General features: G+C 44.4%; 1 protein-coding gene across 1 annotated transcript in view; it reads left to right on the top strand.

Annotated features, from left to right (window-relative positions):
* Nucleotides 1-242: 242 nt before the first annotated feature.
* The window catches only part of LOC138952665 (DNA helicase MCM8-like), a 55408-nt gene continuing 38514 nt past the window's right edge, over nt 243-17136 (top strand). Inside the window, exons 1-12 of the mRNA XM_070324364.1 lie at nt 243-357; nt 2361-2539; nt 3019-3150; nt 4086-4168; nt 5232-5292; nt 5505-5593; nt 5964-6129; nt 6591-6691; nt 8079-8120; nt 10391-10476; nt 10978-11060; nt 11878-12169. Of these exons, the coding sequence (XP_070180465.1) occupies nt 2380-2539; nt 3019-3150; nt 4086-4168; nt 5232-5292; nt 5505-5593; nt 5964-6129; nt 6591-6691; nt 8079-8120; nt 10391-10476; nt 10978-11060; nt 11878-12169 (1295 nt within the window). The 5' untranslated portion in view covers nt 243-357; nt 2361-2379. The remainder of the gene's footprint in view (nt 358-2360; nt 2540-3018; nt 3151-4085; nt 4169-5231; nt 5293-5504; nt 5594-5963; nt 6130-6590; nt 6692-8078; nt 8121-10390; nt 10477-10977; nt 11061-11877; nt 12170-17136) is intronic.

The raw sequence follows: 17136 nt of genomic DNA on the forward strand, positions 1-17136 counted from the left end.
GATCACTTTAAAACACAAGGATCATCATAGGCCATCATGACTTGTTTCATTTTACATCGCATTCTAAGAAAGAGCAGAATTCTCACTATGCGCGCGGTACATTTCTAGAATTGCGTAGCGCAAAGTTGGAATTCCTACAATGGCGGCCATTGTTGGAATTCCAACAAAGCGCAGGTCATTTCCGGAAAAGCGCCGATGACGAGATGGGTCGCAACAGTTCACTGGAGAATTATTCCCCTTACATCCAAGATGGGCGCCAAATGTGATCGCTAGAAAATGAACAAAATTCAGTGAGAGCAATTCAACGAATGTCGTCGACGGGGCTTATTCCCACCTTTGCCGAGGAATCTAGTTTAGGTGAGTGCTTTTGATTCATTGAATGTTATCATAGTTAATGTCTTTATAAGTGTTGTTTCGACTTGAAAGTTGAATCGTCTGCACCAGCTTTTCCGCTGTTCTTTCGCTGGTCTGCAAAACTTCTACTTCTACTTCAGAGTTCTACTTATAGTGTTCTTGAATCTACATTGATGCTTTCTCCGGTTGTTGCGACAGTAGCATATAACATGTGGTAGAATGTTATGAATTAGCGATTCTAATGCCTTAAGTGCTCTAATGAATATGGGAATGGGCCAAGTGAGGCTGATGGGGTCTATGTCGACCAAAACCGCCCTGATATGGCCCTTCGTGGTCGGCTGGGCGTTAAGCAAACAAACAAACAAAAATGTCGACCAAAAGATTGGGATTCCCTGTAGGTGGAGTTCCTGTAGGATGATTCCCTGTATACAGGGAATACCACAGGGTGTAGTTCCTGTAGCGTTTCGCTGATATCGCTGAAAGTCACGTGATGCTTTGCGACATCGGTAGAATTTGATGGTTTTTTGAGTCACTTGAGAAAAAGTGACTCTATGTAATCGGTCAGTGTTAGTCTGTCCGGCCGGCCGTCCGTAGACACCACCTTAACGTTGGACTTTTCTCGGAAACTATCAAAGCGATCGGGCTCATATTTTGTTTAGTCGTGACCTCCAATGACCTCTACACTTTAACGATGGTTTCGTTGACCTTTGACCTTTTTCAAGGTCACAGGTCAGCGTCAAAGGAAAAATTAGACATTTTATATCTTTGACAAAGTTCATCGGATGTGATTGAAACTTTGTAGGATTATTCTTTACATCAAAGTATTTACATCTGTAGCCTTTTACGAACGTTATCAGAAAAACAAGGGAGATAACTAGCCTTTTCTGTTCGGCAACACACAACTTAACGTTGGGCTTTTCTCGGAAACTATAAAAGTGACCGGGCTCAAATTTTATGTGAACGTGACTCATTGTGTTGTGAATAGCAATTTCTTCCTGTCCATCTGATGCCTCATATAATATTCAGAACTGCGAAAGTGACTCGATCGAGCGTTTGCTCTTCTTGTTTTAATCTTTTTTTTATATTTCTTAGAAATTCGAGTATGGTTTGCAAGTTCTATTGAAAAACTCCACCCTGTGTATACAGGGAATCCCCCTGCAGGAACTCCAATTACAGGGAATCCCACTCTTTTGGTCGACATAGACCCCATCAGCCCAAGTGAGATATCTGTCAACAGACGGTCAAGTAAGTTTGCTAGGGCTAGGCCTGCTAGTGCTACAGACACTGAGACAGTGTTTACAGTTGCAATGACAGAACACATGCTCACTCAAACACACGCACGCACACAACCTCACTAAAAATGCACAAACGTACACTTCCTGACAGTATGTGTTCAAATGTCACACTGGTGGTTAATTTTTTATAACTATCCAGAAAAAAAAGGAAGGCTGGTCATTGGAACCAGTAAGAGTCCAACTCAGAGTACTGGTTTAGTTGTTTTACCAGCGAAAAAAACGGTAGTTCTAAAAATCAACCGGTAGGTTAAATACCGGCAGCCAATTATTTTCCGGTATTTTCTCATTTCAACCGGTAAAATACCGGTAATTACCGATTAACGCCAATACTGAAAATGTTGCGCCAGTGGATATGTCATGCCTGTGGAATGTCGCGCTACTGGCATGACACATGCTGCCGTCATGAGTGAGTGTGTGGTAAGAAAAAAGTAGTGCATTTCTTTTTCAAAAAGGGGTTTATTTCACCAACTATAAGTATAACCTCCATCACAACAACAAAAACAAACATGTATACGATCGGCCGGGTCAATAGGTTAAATTAGTTGCAATTCGAGGCAAAGACAGACTGTTGGTTTTCAAATTCCATATACTTGTTGCCTTTTTTTTCTTTCTTATTCTGCATTTCAATTTTTCATGTCCACCAAAAGTTACATTTCACAATTTATTGGCATAAATGTAAAGTTTGTGTCTGAATTCTGAAATCCTTTTCAGAACTCTGTGAAACACGACCATGAGTCAGTCAGCAGGAGAGAGAGGGGGTCAGCAATGGCGAGGCAGAGGTCGAGGGTCATGGGGACGAGGTCGTGGCTGGTGGCGAGGCAGAGGTGGTCGTGGAGGAGGTCAGGGTCAGAACAACAACTACCAAGGTGGTGGTGGTGGTAGTGGCAGAGGTAAGTTCCAAATCCAATGTAAGACTTAAATAAAATAAAAAATTAAAAAAGCTAACAGTTCAGAATACATGTTTTCAATTTCAGGGATTTTTTTTCAATTTGTAAAGTAAATGACTGAAACTGTATGAATAGGTCTGTAATGGCAGTAGCATTTGTGAGAACTTACCGTGACCAATTAAATTCCTTTTTGTGTGGTTATTTTTGAAGAAATGTTTCAAACTAACACTTGTTGATTACCTGTCACTGGGTGTAGTTGACCTTCTACCGATTGGAAGGGCTGCTTTGTTTAAGAAAGTTGTGCAAGTGAAATTGGATATTATTTTCAAGTTTTAGCTTAGCTCAACTAAGAACAAAAAAATTCTGAAGATTTCTGTTCTTTTATTGAACAAAATTTAAAAAATGGTCATTGTATTTGATAGATTGATGAAAAATGTTTTGTAAGAACACATGTGACAACGATTGTGACTGTGGGTGTGAAGGACGCGGCTTGATGCTGATGGAGGACCCAGCGGCCAACCGATCACAGCCACAACCACACCCACACCTCTTCCAGACACGCATTGAAGTGGCTTCACCCTACACTGGCTGGAGGCTCTACTTCCCTGAGGAAGGTTTGTCAGTGTTGTATCACTTTAACATCTGCTTTGTTTGTCAAGGTTATTACATGTATTGCATTGCTCGTTGCTTCTTCTTTCTAATGAACCTCATAAGGTTAGAATTAATGTTTTGATTATTTAGGCATTGCAGTTTGTTCTTCTACAGTTCAATGTCAACTTTGGAAATAACACAACTAAATCTTTAAAATAATAAATGAGTTTCAATTAGACAGTTGCACTTGGGGCTTCATATATTAAGATGCACTTCAATCTCCTTTAATTGATAAATACTGTACCTTGATATATATGTTTTATCCTACATACGTGAGAGAGACACCAGTGAGATAATAATCGTTCAAATCACACGTGTGTATATCATGTAAATGAGGTCATGTCAAGCAAGTCTGACAGGGACCTGTTTTTCCACTGCTTATGATGCCAAAGTCACCGAGACAAACGTCATTATAGAAACATAAATTGCGCTCGCTAATTACCCTCGATGAATCTTTAGAAGTAACACGTCACGCCACACTTTTAGAGTGACGTTTCTTTGCTTTGACGTAATAGATTGCACGAGGCTTTAGAAGAGATCGAGGTTCCAAAAACAAGCGTCTTCAATTTAGCTGCCTCGACTGCAAGAAATTTTCAGTAAAATACACATAAGTACAGTATGTAGGATAAATAGAATACTACATGGCTTGCTGTGTCGTACCAGATTTACACTCGTTGCTTTTTCAAATAGTGAACAGCTCGCTTTCGCTCGCAGTTCAATATTTTAAAAAAAACTCGTGTAAATCTGGTACGACACAGCAAGCCATGTAGTATTCTCTATGTATCACTGATGAATTAAGTATGAACAAAAACTGTAGCCAAATTGAGTTCAGCAAAACGTAATTGACAAGAAAGATTAGTAATTGAGTGCATGTGTAATGCACTGTGTGTTGTTGCAGGCTATTCCGACCACTCCCCCACAGTGCAGAAGGTGCAGGTGTTTGAGAAATACTTTGTCAGCTGGAACACGCTCTACAACCTGGTCAGTACCGTCATGCTGCCATCCTACACTCACAGCCACAGTGCTATGTACAACATGGTGTCATCACACCACACTATCTTTCTCCAGTACATTCACGCTGCCATCCTACACTCACAGCCACAGTGATATGTACAACATGGTGTCATCACACCACACTCTCTTTCTCCAGTACATTCACGCTGCCATCCTACACTCACAGCCACAGTGCTATGTACAACATGGTGTCATCACACCACACTATCTTTCTCCAGTACCTTCACGCTGCCATCCTACACTCACAGCCACAGTGCTATGTACAACATGGTGTCATCACACCACACTATCTTTCTCCAGTACCTTCACGCTGCCATCCTACACTCACAGCCACAGTGCTATGTACAACATGGTGTCATCACACAACACTATCTTTCTCCAGTACCTTCACGCTGCCATCCTACACTCACAGCCACAGTGCTATGTACAACATGGTGTCATCACACCACACTATCTTTCTCCAGTACCTTCACGCTGCCATCCTACACTCACAGCCACAGTGATATGTACAACATGGTGTCATCACACCACACTCTCTTTCTCCAGTACCTTCACACTGCCATCCTACACTCACAGCCACAGTGCTATGTACAACATGGTGTCATCACACCACACTATCTTTCTCCAGTACCTTCACGCTGCCATCCTACACTCACAGCCACAGTGCTATGTACAACATGGTGTCTCAGTGTGTTTATGGTAATCCTTCACACTTGAGACAGTCTTTCTTGATAATCAGAGATACTGAAACTAGAAAGTGAAAAGCAATATTGCACAATCCAAATCTTTCTAAATCCTTCATCTGATTTGCAGAAAGTGCTGGTGACTGTTGTGCAGAAAGTGCTGGTAACTGTTGTGCAGAAACCCCGACATTTCTCTTCTCTGCCTTTGTTGCACCCCCAGAACATGGGACCTCTTTCATTCATTTGCTAAAACATGTACTAGTCATCACACACTTTGCTCTAAACAGTCAGCTTCCATGCCTGTGTTTGTTGGATGTGTGTCAAGCTGTTGGTGTTGACATGTGCAGGAGGGCATCGACCTGAAGGGCTTTGTGCTGGTGGATTACAAGGAACTCGCATCAGACCCAGGTAACCTTTTCACACTAAAGACAGTGTTTCCCTGTTTTCTGCCTCTACTGAACTTTGTAAGACGTTTTTGAATTATGTATTTTCTGTGTCGGTGAGAATTTTTTTTAGCAATATTTCCCTTAGAGGTGTACAACCTTTTAATTGGCGATGTTTGTCTCTGTGATTTTCCAGAAAAGAGAGAATACAAACTGCTACTGCCTTTGCTGTTTCAGTTGTGCAGGAGGGTTGCCCAGGCCTTGACACAGAGCTGAGAGACAAGCCGGGCACGGTGCTGGCCTGTCTGGGGCTGGCTATACACCAGGTACCGTAGCATTGTACATTTATTGTCAAGATTTTTTTTTAAAGTGCTCACAGTTTCTTTCATCTGTAACTTTCAGTTTGCTAATGTTTTAAGAGCAAACGACATGTGTAAGTTCTAAAGCTGAACGATATCTGGGTACTGATCCACAGTAAGGTACATGTATCTTATAAACTAGTAATTGACATTTTACACGCTGAACATCTGAAAAGGGATATTAGAAGCAGAATTGACAGTTGTTCAGCCTTACTGGTTGATATCATAAACTCAGTATTGGGAGAGAAAGTAATGTCGCCAGATATGAAGCTTGCTAATGTTGAGAACTGTGACGGTATTGTCCTAGCTAATGTGAACTGTGACGGTATTGTCCTAGCTGGTGACACACCACCGCAGGAAGGAGGCGGCAGCACTGGCGCGAGAGCTGGGGGAGACGTCTGGCGAGAGCGGGGAGGAGAACTACGTGGCTCCCCTCATCCGGGCCAGGCTGCTCAACGTTGCCACACCCCTGCCGCTTAAACACCTCAAGGCCAACTACTATGGTCAGCAAGGACTGTTCTCTGTCTTTGCTACTCTATCAGTGTACACTTTGCCGCCCCCCTGCCGCTCAAACACCTCAAGGCCAACTACTATGGTCAGCAGGGACTGCTCATTGTCTTGACAACTTTATCAGTATAGCTTTTCAGGGAAGAGTTGAAAGCTGTCAGAACAAAGGCAATAGTTATGTAACAGACAAGAATTTCTTCTTCTTTTGTGTAATTAAGCTAGAATGTTTTTGTTTTCAATAATCCCATACTTATTTTCATTCTTAATAATGCTTATGTGAGTTTTAGAATCGTTGACAGGCAGGTGAGATGAGTCGAAGAAAATGTTCCATGTTAATGGACATTAAAATGTTTGTTATTGTTTTAGAGAAAGTCAGGTTGGTTTGTTAAGTATACAATTTACACCTTGAAAAGTGTGGTTTGTTGTGTCATGTGATGTTGTTTCCCTCTGCCTGCAGGGAAGTTTGTGAGTGTGAAGGGGACGGTGGTGCGAGTCAGTAACATCAAACCCATGTGTACCACGCTCGCCTTCGAGTGCATCACCTGCCAGGCACAACAGGTAACAATCAGTAATCTCCCTCTGTCACTTTTTCTCTCTGTCTGTCTGTCTGTCTGTCTGTTTGTCTCTCTGTCTGTCTGTCTGTCTGTCTGTTTGTCTCTCTGTCTCTCTCTCTCCTGGAACCAATAATAGTCAAAAAGATACATCAAACTCTAAATCTTTGAAGATAAAATTGCTTTCAGTATGATGTTGGGAGGGGAGTGGTGATGTGATGTTGGGAGGGGAGTGGTGATGTGATGTTGGGAGGGGAGTGGTGATGTTGGGAGGGGAGTGCAGACCTGGTTACTGTACGAAATTTGCGTACAATCTTACGAAATTGAAGACCGCTGTACGATTATACGCCAGACATTAAAATCATACGCAAAACAAAACAAAAAAAATTATAACAAAACATTATAAAAAATATATAAGTCTGAAGAGGACTGTGTGAGCCTAGAAAGCAATGTGTAAAGAGGACTGTGTGAGACCAGAAAATACTGACCAGTGCAGTGACAGAAATGAAGGGCTGACTCAATACTGCTGACAGCAGCTGATGCAAATTTTCCTCAGAGGTCAAAAATAAAAATTATGTTTTTCTATCATTCGTTTTGTGTCACATTTTCAAATATCTAATAGTGTATGGGTTTTTGTTTTCAACAAAAATGTTTTAATTTACTTTCAGCACAAATTCTTTCTTACATGTATTTACAGTCTTTAAATAATGGGGTTTGAGGGGGGAATAAAGCACAGTGTGTACCGCGAGAATGAATTGTACACCTTAAAATTCTGATTGTACACATTTTTAGCCTCATTTGTACACCAGGAAATGTTAGTGGTAATCAGGTCTGTGAGTGGTGATGTTGGGAGGGGAGTGGTGATGTTGGGAGGGGAGTGGTGATGTTGGGAGGGGAGTGGTGATGTTGGGAGGGGAGCGGTGATGTTGGGAGGGGGGTGGTGATGTTGGGAGGGGAGTGGTGATGTTGGGAGGGGAGTGGTGATGTTGGGAGGGGAGTGTAATGCTAAATGTTGCTGGTCACTAACCTGAACTGAAAAAGGTGACATGAGGTATCCTAATTTTTAATTCCATCATGATTGTGACGTCAATCATAGTTGCATCAGTCCATCATGATTGTGACGTCAATCATAGTTGCATCAGTCCCATCATGATTGTAACGTCAATCATAGTTGCATCCGTCCATCATGATTGTAACGTCAATCATAGTTGCATCAGTCCCATCATGATTGTGACGTCAATCATAGTTGCATCAGTCCCATCATGATTGTGACGTCAATCATAGTTGCATCAGTCCCATCATGCCTACTTCATTATGTCTACTTTGTTTTACTGATGTCCTGCAGCTTTCAGTCATTGTATTTGTTGACATGGATTTGAATTTGTCCTTTTCAGAGTGTTGCTCTGCCTGACGGAAAGTACATCACTCCAACCAAGGTCAGCTTGACCTGTGCTCCTCCCTGCTTCCTTGTCTGTCTGTCGCCCCTCCAACCACCACCCTCACCATCAACCCCCACACCCTCCCCCTTGTCTCTTTCCATGTTTTCATCTTCATACAGTGGAACCTCCCTTTTAAGGCTTCCAAACATGTCATTTAATCAGGCTTAAAAATGGGGGGTCTTAAAAGGGAGGTTCAACTGTGCTCTGGCTGTCTGTGCTCTGGCTGTCTGTGCTCTGGCTGTCTGTGCTCTGGCTGTCTGTGCTCTGGCTGTCTGTGCTCTGGCTGTCTGTGCTCTTACTGTCTGTGCTCTTACTGTCTGTGCTCTGGCTGTCTGTGCTCTGGCTGTCTGTGCTCTTACTGTCTGTGCTCTTACTGTCTGTGCTCTTACTGTCTGTGCTCTGGCTGTCTGTGCTCTGGCTGTCTGTGCTCTGGCTGTCTGTGCTCTTACTGTCTGTGCTCTGGCTGTCTGTGCTCTTACTGTCTGTGCTCTTACTGTCTGTGCTCTTGCTGTCTGTGCTCTTGCTGTCTGTGCTCTGGCTGTCTGTGCTCTGGCTGTCTGTGCTCTGGCTGGCTGTCTGTGCTCTGGCTGTCTGTGCTCTGGCTGTCTGTGCTCTGGCTGTCTGTGCTCTTACTGTCTGTGCTCTGGCTGTCTGTGCTCTGGCTGTCTGTGCTCTTACTGTCTGTGCTCTGGCTGTCTGTGCTCTTGCTGTCTGTGCTCTGGCTGTCTGTGCTCTGGCTGTCTGTGCTCTTGCTGTCTGTGCTCTTGCTGTCTGTGCTCTGGCTGTCTGTGCTCTTACTGTCTGTGCTCTGGCTGTCTGTGCTCTGGCTGTCTGTGCTCTTACTGTCTGTGCTCTGGCTGTCTGTGCTCTGGCTGTCTGTGCTCTGGCTGTCTGTGCTCTGGCTGTCTGTGCTCTGGCTGTCTGTGCTCTTACTGTCTGTGCTCTTACTGTCTGTGCTCTGGCTGTCTGTGCTCTGGCTGTCTGTGCTCTGGCTGTCTGTGCTCTGGCTGTCTGTGCTCTTACTGTCTGTGCTCTGGCTGTCTGTGCTCTGGCTGTCTGTGCTCTGGCTGTCTGTGCTCTTACTGTCTGTGCTCTTACTGTCTGTGCTCTGGCTGTCTGTGCTCTGGCTGTCTGTGCTCTGGCTGTCTGTGCTCTGGCTGTCTGTGCTCTTACTGTCTGTGCTCTGGCTGTCTGTGCTCTGGCTGTCTGTGCTCTTACTGTCTGTGCTCTTGCTGTCTGTGCTCTGGCTGTCTGTGCTCTGGCTGTCTGTGCTCTTACTGTCTGTGCTCTGGCTGTCTGTGCTCTGGCTGGCTGTCTGTGCTCTTACTGTCTGTGCTCTGGCTGTCTGTGCTCTGGCTGTCTGTGCTCTGGCTGTCTGTGCTCTTACTGTCTGTGCTCTGGCTGTCTGTGCTCTGGCTGTCTGTGCTCTTACTGTCTGTGCTCTGGCTGTCTGTGCTCTGGCTGTCTGTGCTCTGGCTGTCTGTGCTCTTACTGTCTGTGCTCTGGCTGTCTGTGCTCTGGCTGTCTGTGCTCTTACTGTCTGTGCTCTGGCTGTCTGTGCTCTGGCTGTCTGTGCTCTGGCTGTCTGTGCTCTGGCTGTCTGTGCTCTTACTGTCTGTGCTCTTACTGTCTGTGCTCTTACTGTCTGTGCTCTTACTGTCTGTGCTCTGGCTGTCTGTGCTCTGGCTGTCTGTGCTCTTACTGTCTGTGCTCTGGCTGTCTGTGCTCTTACTGTCTGTGCTCTGGCTGTCTGTGCTCTTGCTGTCTGTGCTCTGGCTGTCTGTGCTCTGGCTGTCTGTGCTCTGGCTGTCTGTGCTCTTGCTGTCTGTGCTCTGGCTGTCTGTGCTCTGGCTGTCTGTGCTCTTACTGTCTGTGCTCTGGCTGGCTGTCTGTGCTCTGGCTGTCTGTGCTCTGGCTGTCTGTGCTCTTACTGTCTGTGCTCTGGCTGTCTGTGCTCTTACTGTCTGTGCTCCTGCTGGCTGTCTGTGCTCTGGCTGTCTGTGCTCTGGCTGTCTGTGCTCTTACTGTCTGTGCTCTGGCTGTCTGTGCTCTGGCTGTCTGTGCTCTTACTGTCTGTGCTCTGGCTGTCTGTGCTCTGGCTGTCTGTGCTCTGGCTGTCTGTGCTCTGGCTGTCTGTGCTCTGGCTGTCTGTGCTCTGGCTGTCTGTGCTCTGGCTGTCTGTGCATATATTGCTTTTCTTGCATCACTCAACCTTCTCTCATTATTTACATCACCTCACCATATATACTCTGTTTGTTTTGTTTCAGTGCCCAGGAGAAAACTGTCGTGGAAAAACTTTTGTCCCCAAGCGCAGCTCCAGTTTGACTGAGACCATAGACTGGCAAACCGTCAGGTAACAACAGCTGAATCCAGTCTTTTCTTTTCCTGTCATAGAAAGCAGTGCTTGCAATTTTGATAACACTAAACAGTTCAAACTACACAAAAGAAACAGAGATTTTGCGGATGTAAGGTGATGTTTCAATCTAGACTGAGTTTGAAGGGTGGTGATTTTGTGAACTTTGACATAAACTTTGTCTTTGTACTGGGTTCTCGTGAGTTGGAAAGCTCATTTTTCAAGTGAAGGGGTTTTGACCAAAGAAACCATGAGGAAGGTTTGAGAACATCAGTCATTTTGTCAGATGAAGAAATTCCTTTGAGCCAAAGCAGTGAGATGTGCTTCCAACAGTGGCCACAGTCATTATATGAGCTGAAACTGTCACCCTTAGCTAGTTGAGATAGTTGTAGCTCAGTCTCACTCATTATTATTGATATGTTTTCTTTGTAGCTGGCTGACATTGCTAGTGTATAGTTAAGAATGCGGCGGTGTGTTGATGTTGGGTACTGTGTCTTTCAGGGTGCAGGAGATCATGGCTGACAACCAGAAGGAGGCGGGCAGGATCCCCAGGACTGTGGACTGTCAACTCACCTGTGATCTAGGTACCTGCATTTCTTAAGCCTTTCTTGACACCATGATTTCACCTGTGAAATAAACATGTATTCTTCTAATGCTTTTATTTAATTTGAATACCCCACCTCAGATTTTGCTGAGATATAATTTTGATTAGGCTTTTGTAAGTGGAAAGAATGAGCAGTTCAACTGGAAAGAATGAGCAGTTCAACTGGAAAGAATGAGCAGTTCAACTGGAAAGAATGAGCAGTTCAACTGGAAAGAATCAGCAGTTCAACTGGAAAGAATGAGCAGTTCAACTGGAAAGAATGAGCAGTTCAACTGGAAAGAATGAGCAGTTCAACTGGAATGCTTTCTGCTGAATGTATTCTCTAATCAAGGAGAACAAAATGGGTTTTCTGCTGTCATGTCATCTCCACATACACCCATACATTCAACAGAGTCTGGTACAGACCTGGGAAGCCATACGATTTCGCCGTATTCTGTACGCATGATTGTCGAGAATACTATCAGTACGGTCAGTGGGAAAAAAATACGACGAGAAAAATTCCTAGACTACTTTTATTCACAATCCCATGTTGAAGCCGATCCAGTATTTTGACACATGATAACAGTTTTTGTCAGTAAAAATTGAAAAAAGGATTTGTTTTAAATGTACATGTATAGGTAAACTTAATTAACGATGTGGCGGTCGCGTGTGAAGCATGTTTGAATCATGGATGTTCAAATGCTGTGTGGAGTACGCTCATTTTTCTGAAAATACACCAAGTTTGTTTGAGAATACTCTAAGTGCAAAACAGGGGTTCCCAGGTCTGCTGGTACCTCATGCATTGTGCTTGTTTTCAGTGGACACGTGTGTGCCGGGCGACATAGTTACTGTGTCAGGGACGGTCAAGGTCAACAGTATTGACGACGGTCGCGGCAGGAACAAAGAGAAGTGCATGTTTCTGCTCTACCTCCACGTCAACTCTCTCAGCAACAACAAGACCACCCGGGCCAGCAAGGAGGACAGTAACGGCAGCAACGGCGGCAGTAACAGCAGTGGTGGTGGGGGTCTGGCCATGGAGTTCAGCATGAAGGAGCTCTATGCTATCCAGGAGATACAGAGTGAAGCAAACCTCTTCCAGCTGCTGGTTGGGTACATTTAACCATTCACACTTTTGTCCCAGCCTACCTTTCACCTTTCACCTTTCACCTTTCTTTTGGCTTTGCTTTTTTTTCCTTGCCATTTTCTCCTTCCCTCCCTATGCTTTTCCTTCCTTCTTTCTAAGCGTGAATTGGCTGATTTTTCTTTGATGTCATTTGCTGTTTGTCTTGAATTCTTTCTTGTTTGTCTTTCTTCCAAATGTTGATATGGTTGATAATTTGTTTCTGTCAGTGTCTTTCTGTCTTTGTTATTGTTTTTTCTTTCTTTGCGCCTGTCTTTTCTTACTGTGCGCTTGTCTTTCTTACTGTGCGCTTGTCTTTCTTACTGTGCGCTAGTCTTTCTTACTGTGCGCTTGTCTTTCTTACTGTGCGCTAGTCTTTCTTACTGTGCGCTTGTCTTTCTTACTGTGCGCTTGTCTTTCTTACTGTGCGCTTGTCTTTCTTACTGTGCGCTTGTCTTTCTTACTGTGCGCTTGTCTTTCTTACTGTGCGCTTGTCTTTCTTACTGTGCGCTTGTCTTTCTTACTGTGCGCTAGTCTTTCTTACTGTTCGCTAGTCTTTCTTACTGTGCGCTAGTCTTTCTTACTGTGCGCTTGTCTTTCTTACTGTGCGCTAGTCTTTCTTACTGTGCGCTAGTCTTTCTTACTGTGCGCTTGTCTTTCTTACTGTGCGCTAGTCTTTCTTACTGTGCGCTAGTCTTTCTTACTGTGCGCTTGTCTTTCTTACTGTGCGCTTGTCTTTCTTACTGTGCGCTAGTCTTTCTTACTGTTCGCTAGTCTTTCTTACTGTGCGCTTGTCTTTCTTACTGTGCGCTTGTCTTTCTTACTGTGCGCTTGTCTTTCTTACTGTGCGCTAGTCTTTCTTACTGTGCGCTTGTCTTTCTTACTGTGCGCTTGTCTTTCTTACTGTGCGCTTGTCTTTCTTACTGTGCGCTTGTCTTTCTTACTGTGCGCTAGTCTTTCTTACTGTGCGCTTGTCTTTCTTACTGTGCGCTTGTCTTTCTTACTGTGCGCTTGTCTTTCTTACTGTGCGCTTGTCTTTCTTACTGTGCGCTTGTCTTTCTTACTGTGCGCTTGTCTTTCTTACTGTGCGCTAGTCTTTCTTACTGTGCGCTTGTCTTTCTTACTGTGCGCTTGTCTTTCTTACTGTGCGCTTGTCTTTCTTACTGTGCGCTAGTCTTTCTTACTGTGCGCTTGTCTTTCTTACTGTGCGCTTGTCTTTCTTACTGTGCGCTAGTCTTTCTTACTGTGCGCTTGTCTTTCTTACTGTGCGCTTGTCTTTCTTACTGTGCGCTTGTCTTTCTTACTGTGCGCTAGTCTTTCTTACTGTGCGCTTGTCTTTCTTACTGTGCGCTTGTCTTTCTTACTGTGCGCTTGTCTTTCTTACTGTGCGCTTGTCTTTCTTACTGTGCGCTTGTCTTTCTTACTGTGCGCTTGTCTTTCTTACTGTGCGCTAGTCTTTCTTACTGTGCGCTTGTCTTTCTTACTGTGCGCTTGTCTTTCTTACTGTGCGCTTGTCTTTCTTACTGTGCGCTTGTCTTTCTTACTGTGCGCTAGTCTTTCTTACTGTGCGCTTGTCTTTCTTACTGTGCGCTTGTCTTTCTTTCTGTGCGCTTGTCTTTCTTACTGTGCGCTTGTCTTTCTTACTGTGCGCTTGTCTTTCTTACTGTGCGCTTGTCTTTCTTACTGTGCGCTAGTCTTTCTTACTGTGCGCTTGTCTTTCTTACTGTGCGCTTGTCTTTCTTACTGTGCGCTTGTCTTTCTTACTGTGCGCTAGTCTTTCTTACTGTGCGCTTGTCTTTCTTACTGTGCGCTTGTCTTTCTTACTGTGCGCTAGTCTTTCTTACTGTGCGCTTGTCTTTTTTACTGTGCGCTTGTCTTTCTTACTGTGCGCTTGTCTTTCTTACTGTGCGCTTGTCTTTCTTACTGTGCGCTTGTCTTTCTTACTGTGCGCTTGTCTTTCTTACTGTGCGCTTGTCTTTCTTACTGTGCGCTAGTCTTTCTTACTGTGTGCCTGTCTTTCTTACTGTGTGCCTGTCTTTCTTACTGTGTGCCTGTCTTTCTTACTGTGTGCCTGTCTTTCTTACTGTGCGCTTGTCTTTCTTACTGTGCGCTTGTCTTTCTTACTGTGTGCTTGTCTTTCTTACTGTGAGCCTGTCTTTCTTACTGTGCGCTTGTCTTTCTTACTGTGTGCCTGTCTTTCTTACTGTGCGCTTGTCTTTCTTACTGTGCGCTTGTCTTTCTTACTGTGCGCTTGTCTTTCTTACTGTGCGCTTGTCTTTCTTACTGTGCGCTTGTCTTTCTTACTGTGCGCTTGTCTTTCTTACTGTGCGCCTGTCTTTCTTACTGTGCGCTTGTCTTTCTTACTGTGCGCTTGTCTTTCTTACTGTGCGCTTGTCTTTCTTACTGTGCGCTAGTCTTTCTTACTGTGCGCTTGTCTTTCTTACTGTGCGCTAGTCTTTCTTACTGTTCGCTAGTCTTTCTTACTGTGCGCTAGTCTTTCTTACTGTGCGCTAGTCTTTCTTACTGTGTGCCTGTCTTTCTTACTGTGCGCTTGTCTTTCTTACTGTGCGATTGTCTTTCTTACTGTGCGCTTGTCTTTCTTACTGTGCGCTTGTCTTTCTTACTGTGCGCTTGTCTTTCTTACTGTGCGATTGTCTTTCTTACTGTGTGCTTGTCTTTCTTACTGTGCGCTTGTCTTTCTTACTGTGCGCTTGTCTTTCTTACTGTGCGCTTGTCTTTCTTACTGTGCGCTTGTCTTTCTTACTGTGCGCTTGTCTTTCTTACTGTGCGCTAGTCTTTCTTACTGTGTGCCTGTCTTTCTTACTGTGCGCTTGTCTTTCTTACTGTGCGCTTGTCTTTCTTACTGTGCGCTAGTCTTTCTTACTGTGCGCTTGTCTTTCTTACTGTGCGCTTGTCTTTCTTACTGTGCGCTTGTCTTTCTTACTGTGCGCTTGTCTTTCTTACTGTGTGCCTGTCTTTCTTACTGTGCGCTTGTCTTTCTTACTGTGCGCTAGTCTTTCTTACTGTGCGCTTGTCTTTCTTACTGTGCGCTAGTCTTTCTTACTGTGCGCTAGTCTTTCTTACTGTTCGCTTGTCTTTCTTACTGTGCGCTTGTCTTTCTTACTGTGCGCTTGTCTTTCTTACTGTGCGCTTGTCTTTCTTACTGTGCGCTTGTCTTTCTTACTGTGCGCTAGTCTTTCTTACTGTGCGCTTGTCTTTCTTACTGTGCGCTAGTCTTTCTTACTGTGCGCTTGTCTTTCTTACTGTGCGCTTGTCTTTCTTACTGTGCGCTTGTCTTTCTTACTGTGCGCTAGTCTTTCTTACTGTGCGCTTGTCTTTCTTACTGTGCGCTTGTCTTTCTTACTGTGTGCCTGTCTTTCTTACTGTGCGCTTGTCTTTCTTACTGTGCGCTTGTCTTTCTTACTGTGCGCTTGTCTTTCTTACTGTGCGCTTGTCTTTCTTACTGTGCGCTAGTCTTTCTTACTGTGCGCTTGTCTTTCTTACTGTGCGCTAGTCTTTCTTACTGTGCGCTTGTCTTTCTTACTGTGCGCTAGTCTTTCTTACTGTGCGCTTGTCTTTCTTACTGTGTGCCTGTCTTTCTTACTGTGCGCTTGTCTTTCTTACTGTGCGCTTGTCTTTCTTACTGTGCGCTTGTCTTTCTTACTGTGCGCTAGTCTTTCTTACTGTGCGCTAGTCTTTCTTACTGTGCGCTTGTCTTTCTTACTGTGCGCTTGTCTTTCTTACTGTGCGCTTGTCTTTCTTACTGTGTGCCTGTCTTTCTTACTGTGCGCTTGTCTTTCTTACTGTGCGCTAGTCTTTCTTACTGTGCGCTTGTCTTTCTTACTGTGCGCTTGTCTTTCTTACTGTGCGCTTGTCTTTCTTACTGTGCGCTTGTCTTTCTTACTGTGCGCTTGTCTTTCTTACTGTGCGCTTGTCTTTCTTTCTGTGCGCTAGTCTTTCTTACTGTGCGCTTGTCTTTCTTACTGTGCGCTTGTCTTTCTTACTGTGCGCTTGTCTTTCTTACTGTGCGCTTGTCTTTCTTACTGTGCGCTTGTCTTTCTTACTGTGCGCTTGTCTTTCTTACTGTGCGCTTGTCTTTCTTACTGTGCGCTTGTCTTTCTTTCTGTGCGCTTGTCTTTCTTACTGTGCGCTTGTCTTTCTTACTGTGCGCTTGTCTTTCTTACTGTGCGCTTGTCTTTCTTACTGTGCGCTTGTCTTTTTTACTGTGCGCTTGTCTTTCTTACTGTGCGCTTGTCTTTCTTACTGTGCGCTTGTCTTTCTTACTGTGCGCTTGTCTTTCTTACTGTGCGCTAGTCTTTCTTACTGTGCGCTTGTCTTTCTTACTGTGCGCTTGTCTTTCTTACTGTGCGCTTGTCTTTCTTACTGTGCGCTTGTCTTTCTTACTGTGCGCTTGTCTTTCTTACTGTGCGCTTGTCTTTCTTACTGTGCGCTTGTCTTTCTTACTGTGCGCTTGTCTTTCTTACTGTGCGCTTGTCTTTCTTACTGTGCGCTTGTCTTTCTTACTGTGCGCTTGTCTTTCTTACTGTGCGCTAGTCTTTCTTACTGTGCGCTTGTCTTTCTTACTGTGCGCTTGTCTTTCTTACTGTGCGCTAGTCTTTCTTACTGTGCGCTTGTCTTTCTTACTGTGCGCTAGTCTTTCTTACTGTGTGCCTGTCTTTCTTACTGTGCGCTTGTCTTTCTTACTGTGCGCTTGTCTTTCTTACTGTGCGCTTGTCTTTCTTACTGTGCGCTTGTCTTTCTTACTGTGTGCCTGTCTTTCTTACTGTGCGCTTGTCTTTCTTACTGTGCGCTAGTCTTTCTTACTGTGTGCCTGTCTTTCTTACTGTGCGCTTGTCTTTCTTACTGTGCGCTTGTCTTTCTTACTGTGCGCTTGTCTTTCTTACTGTGCGCTTGTCTTTCTTACTGTGCGCTTGTCTTTCTTACTGTGTGCTAGTCT

Source organism: Littorina saxatilis, linkage group LG17, assembly GCF_037325665.1.
Source record: "Littorina saxatilis isolate snail1 linkage group LG17, US_GU_Lsax_2.0, whole genome shotgun sequence".
Classification (NCBI taxonomy): Eukaryota; Metazoa; Mollusca; class Gastropoda; order Littorinimorpha; family Littorinidae; genus Littorina; species Littorina saxatilis.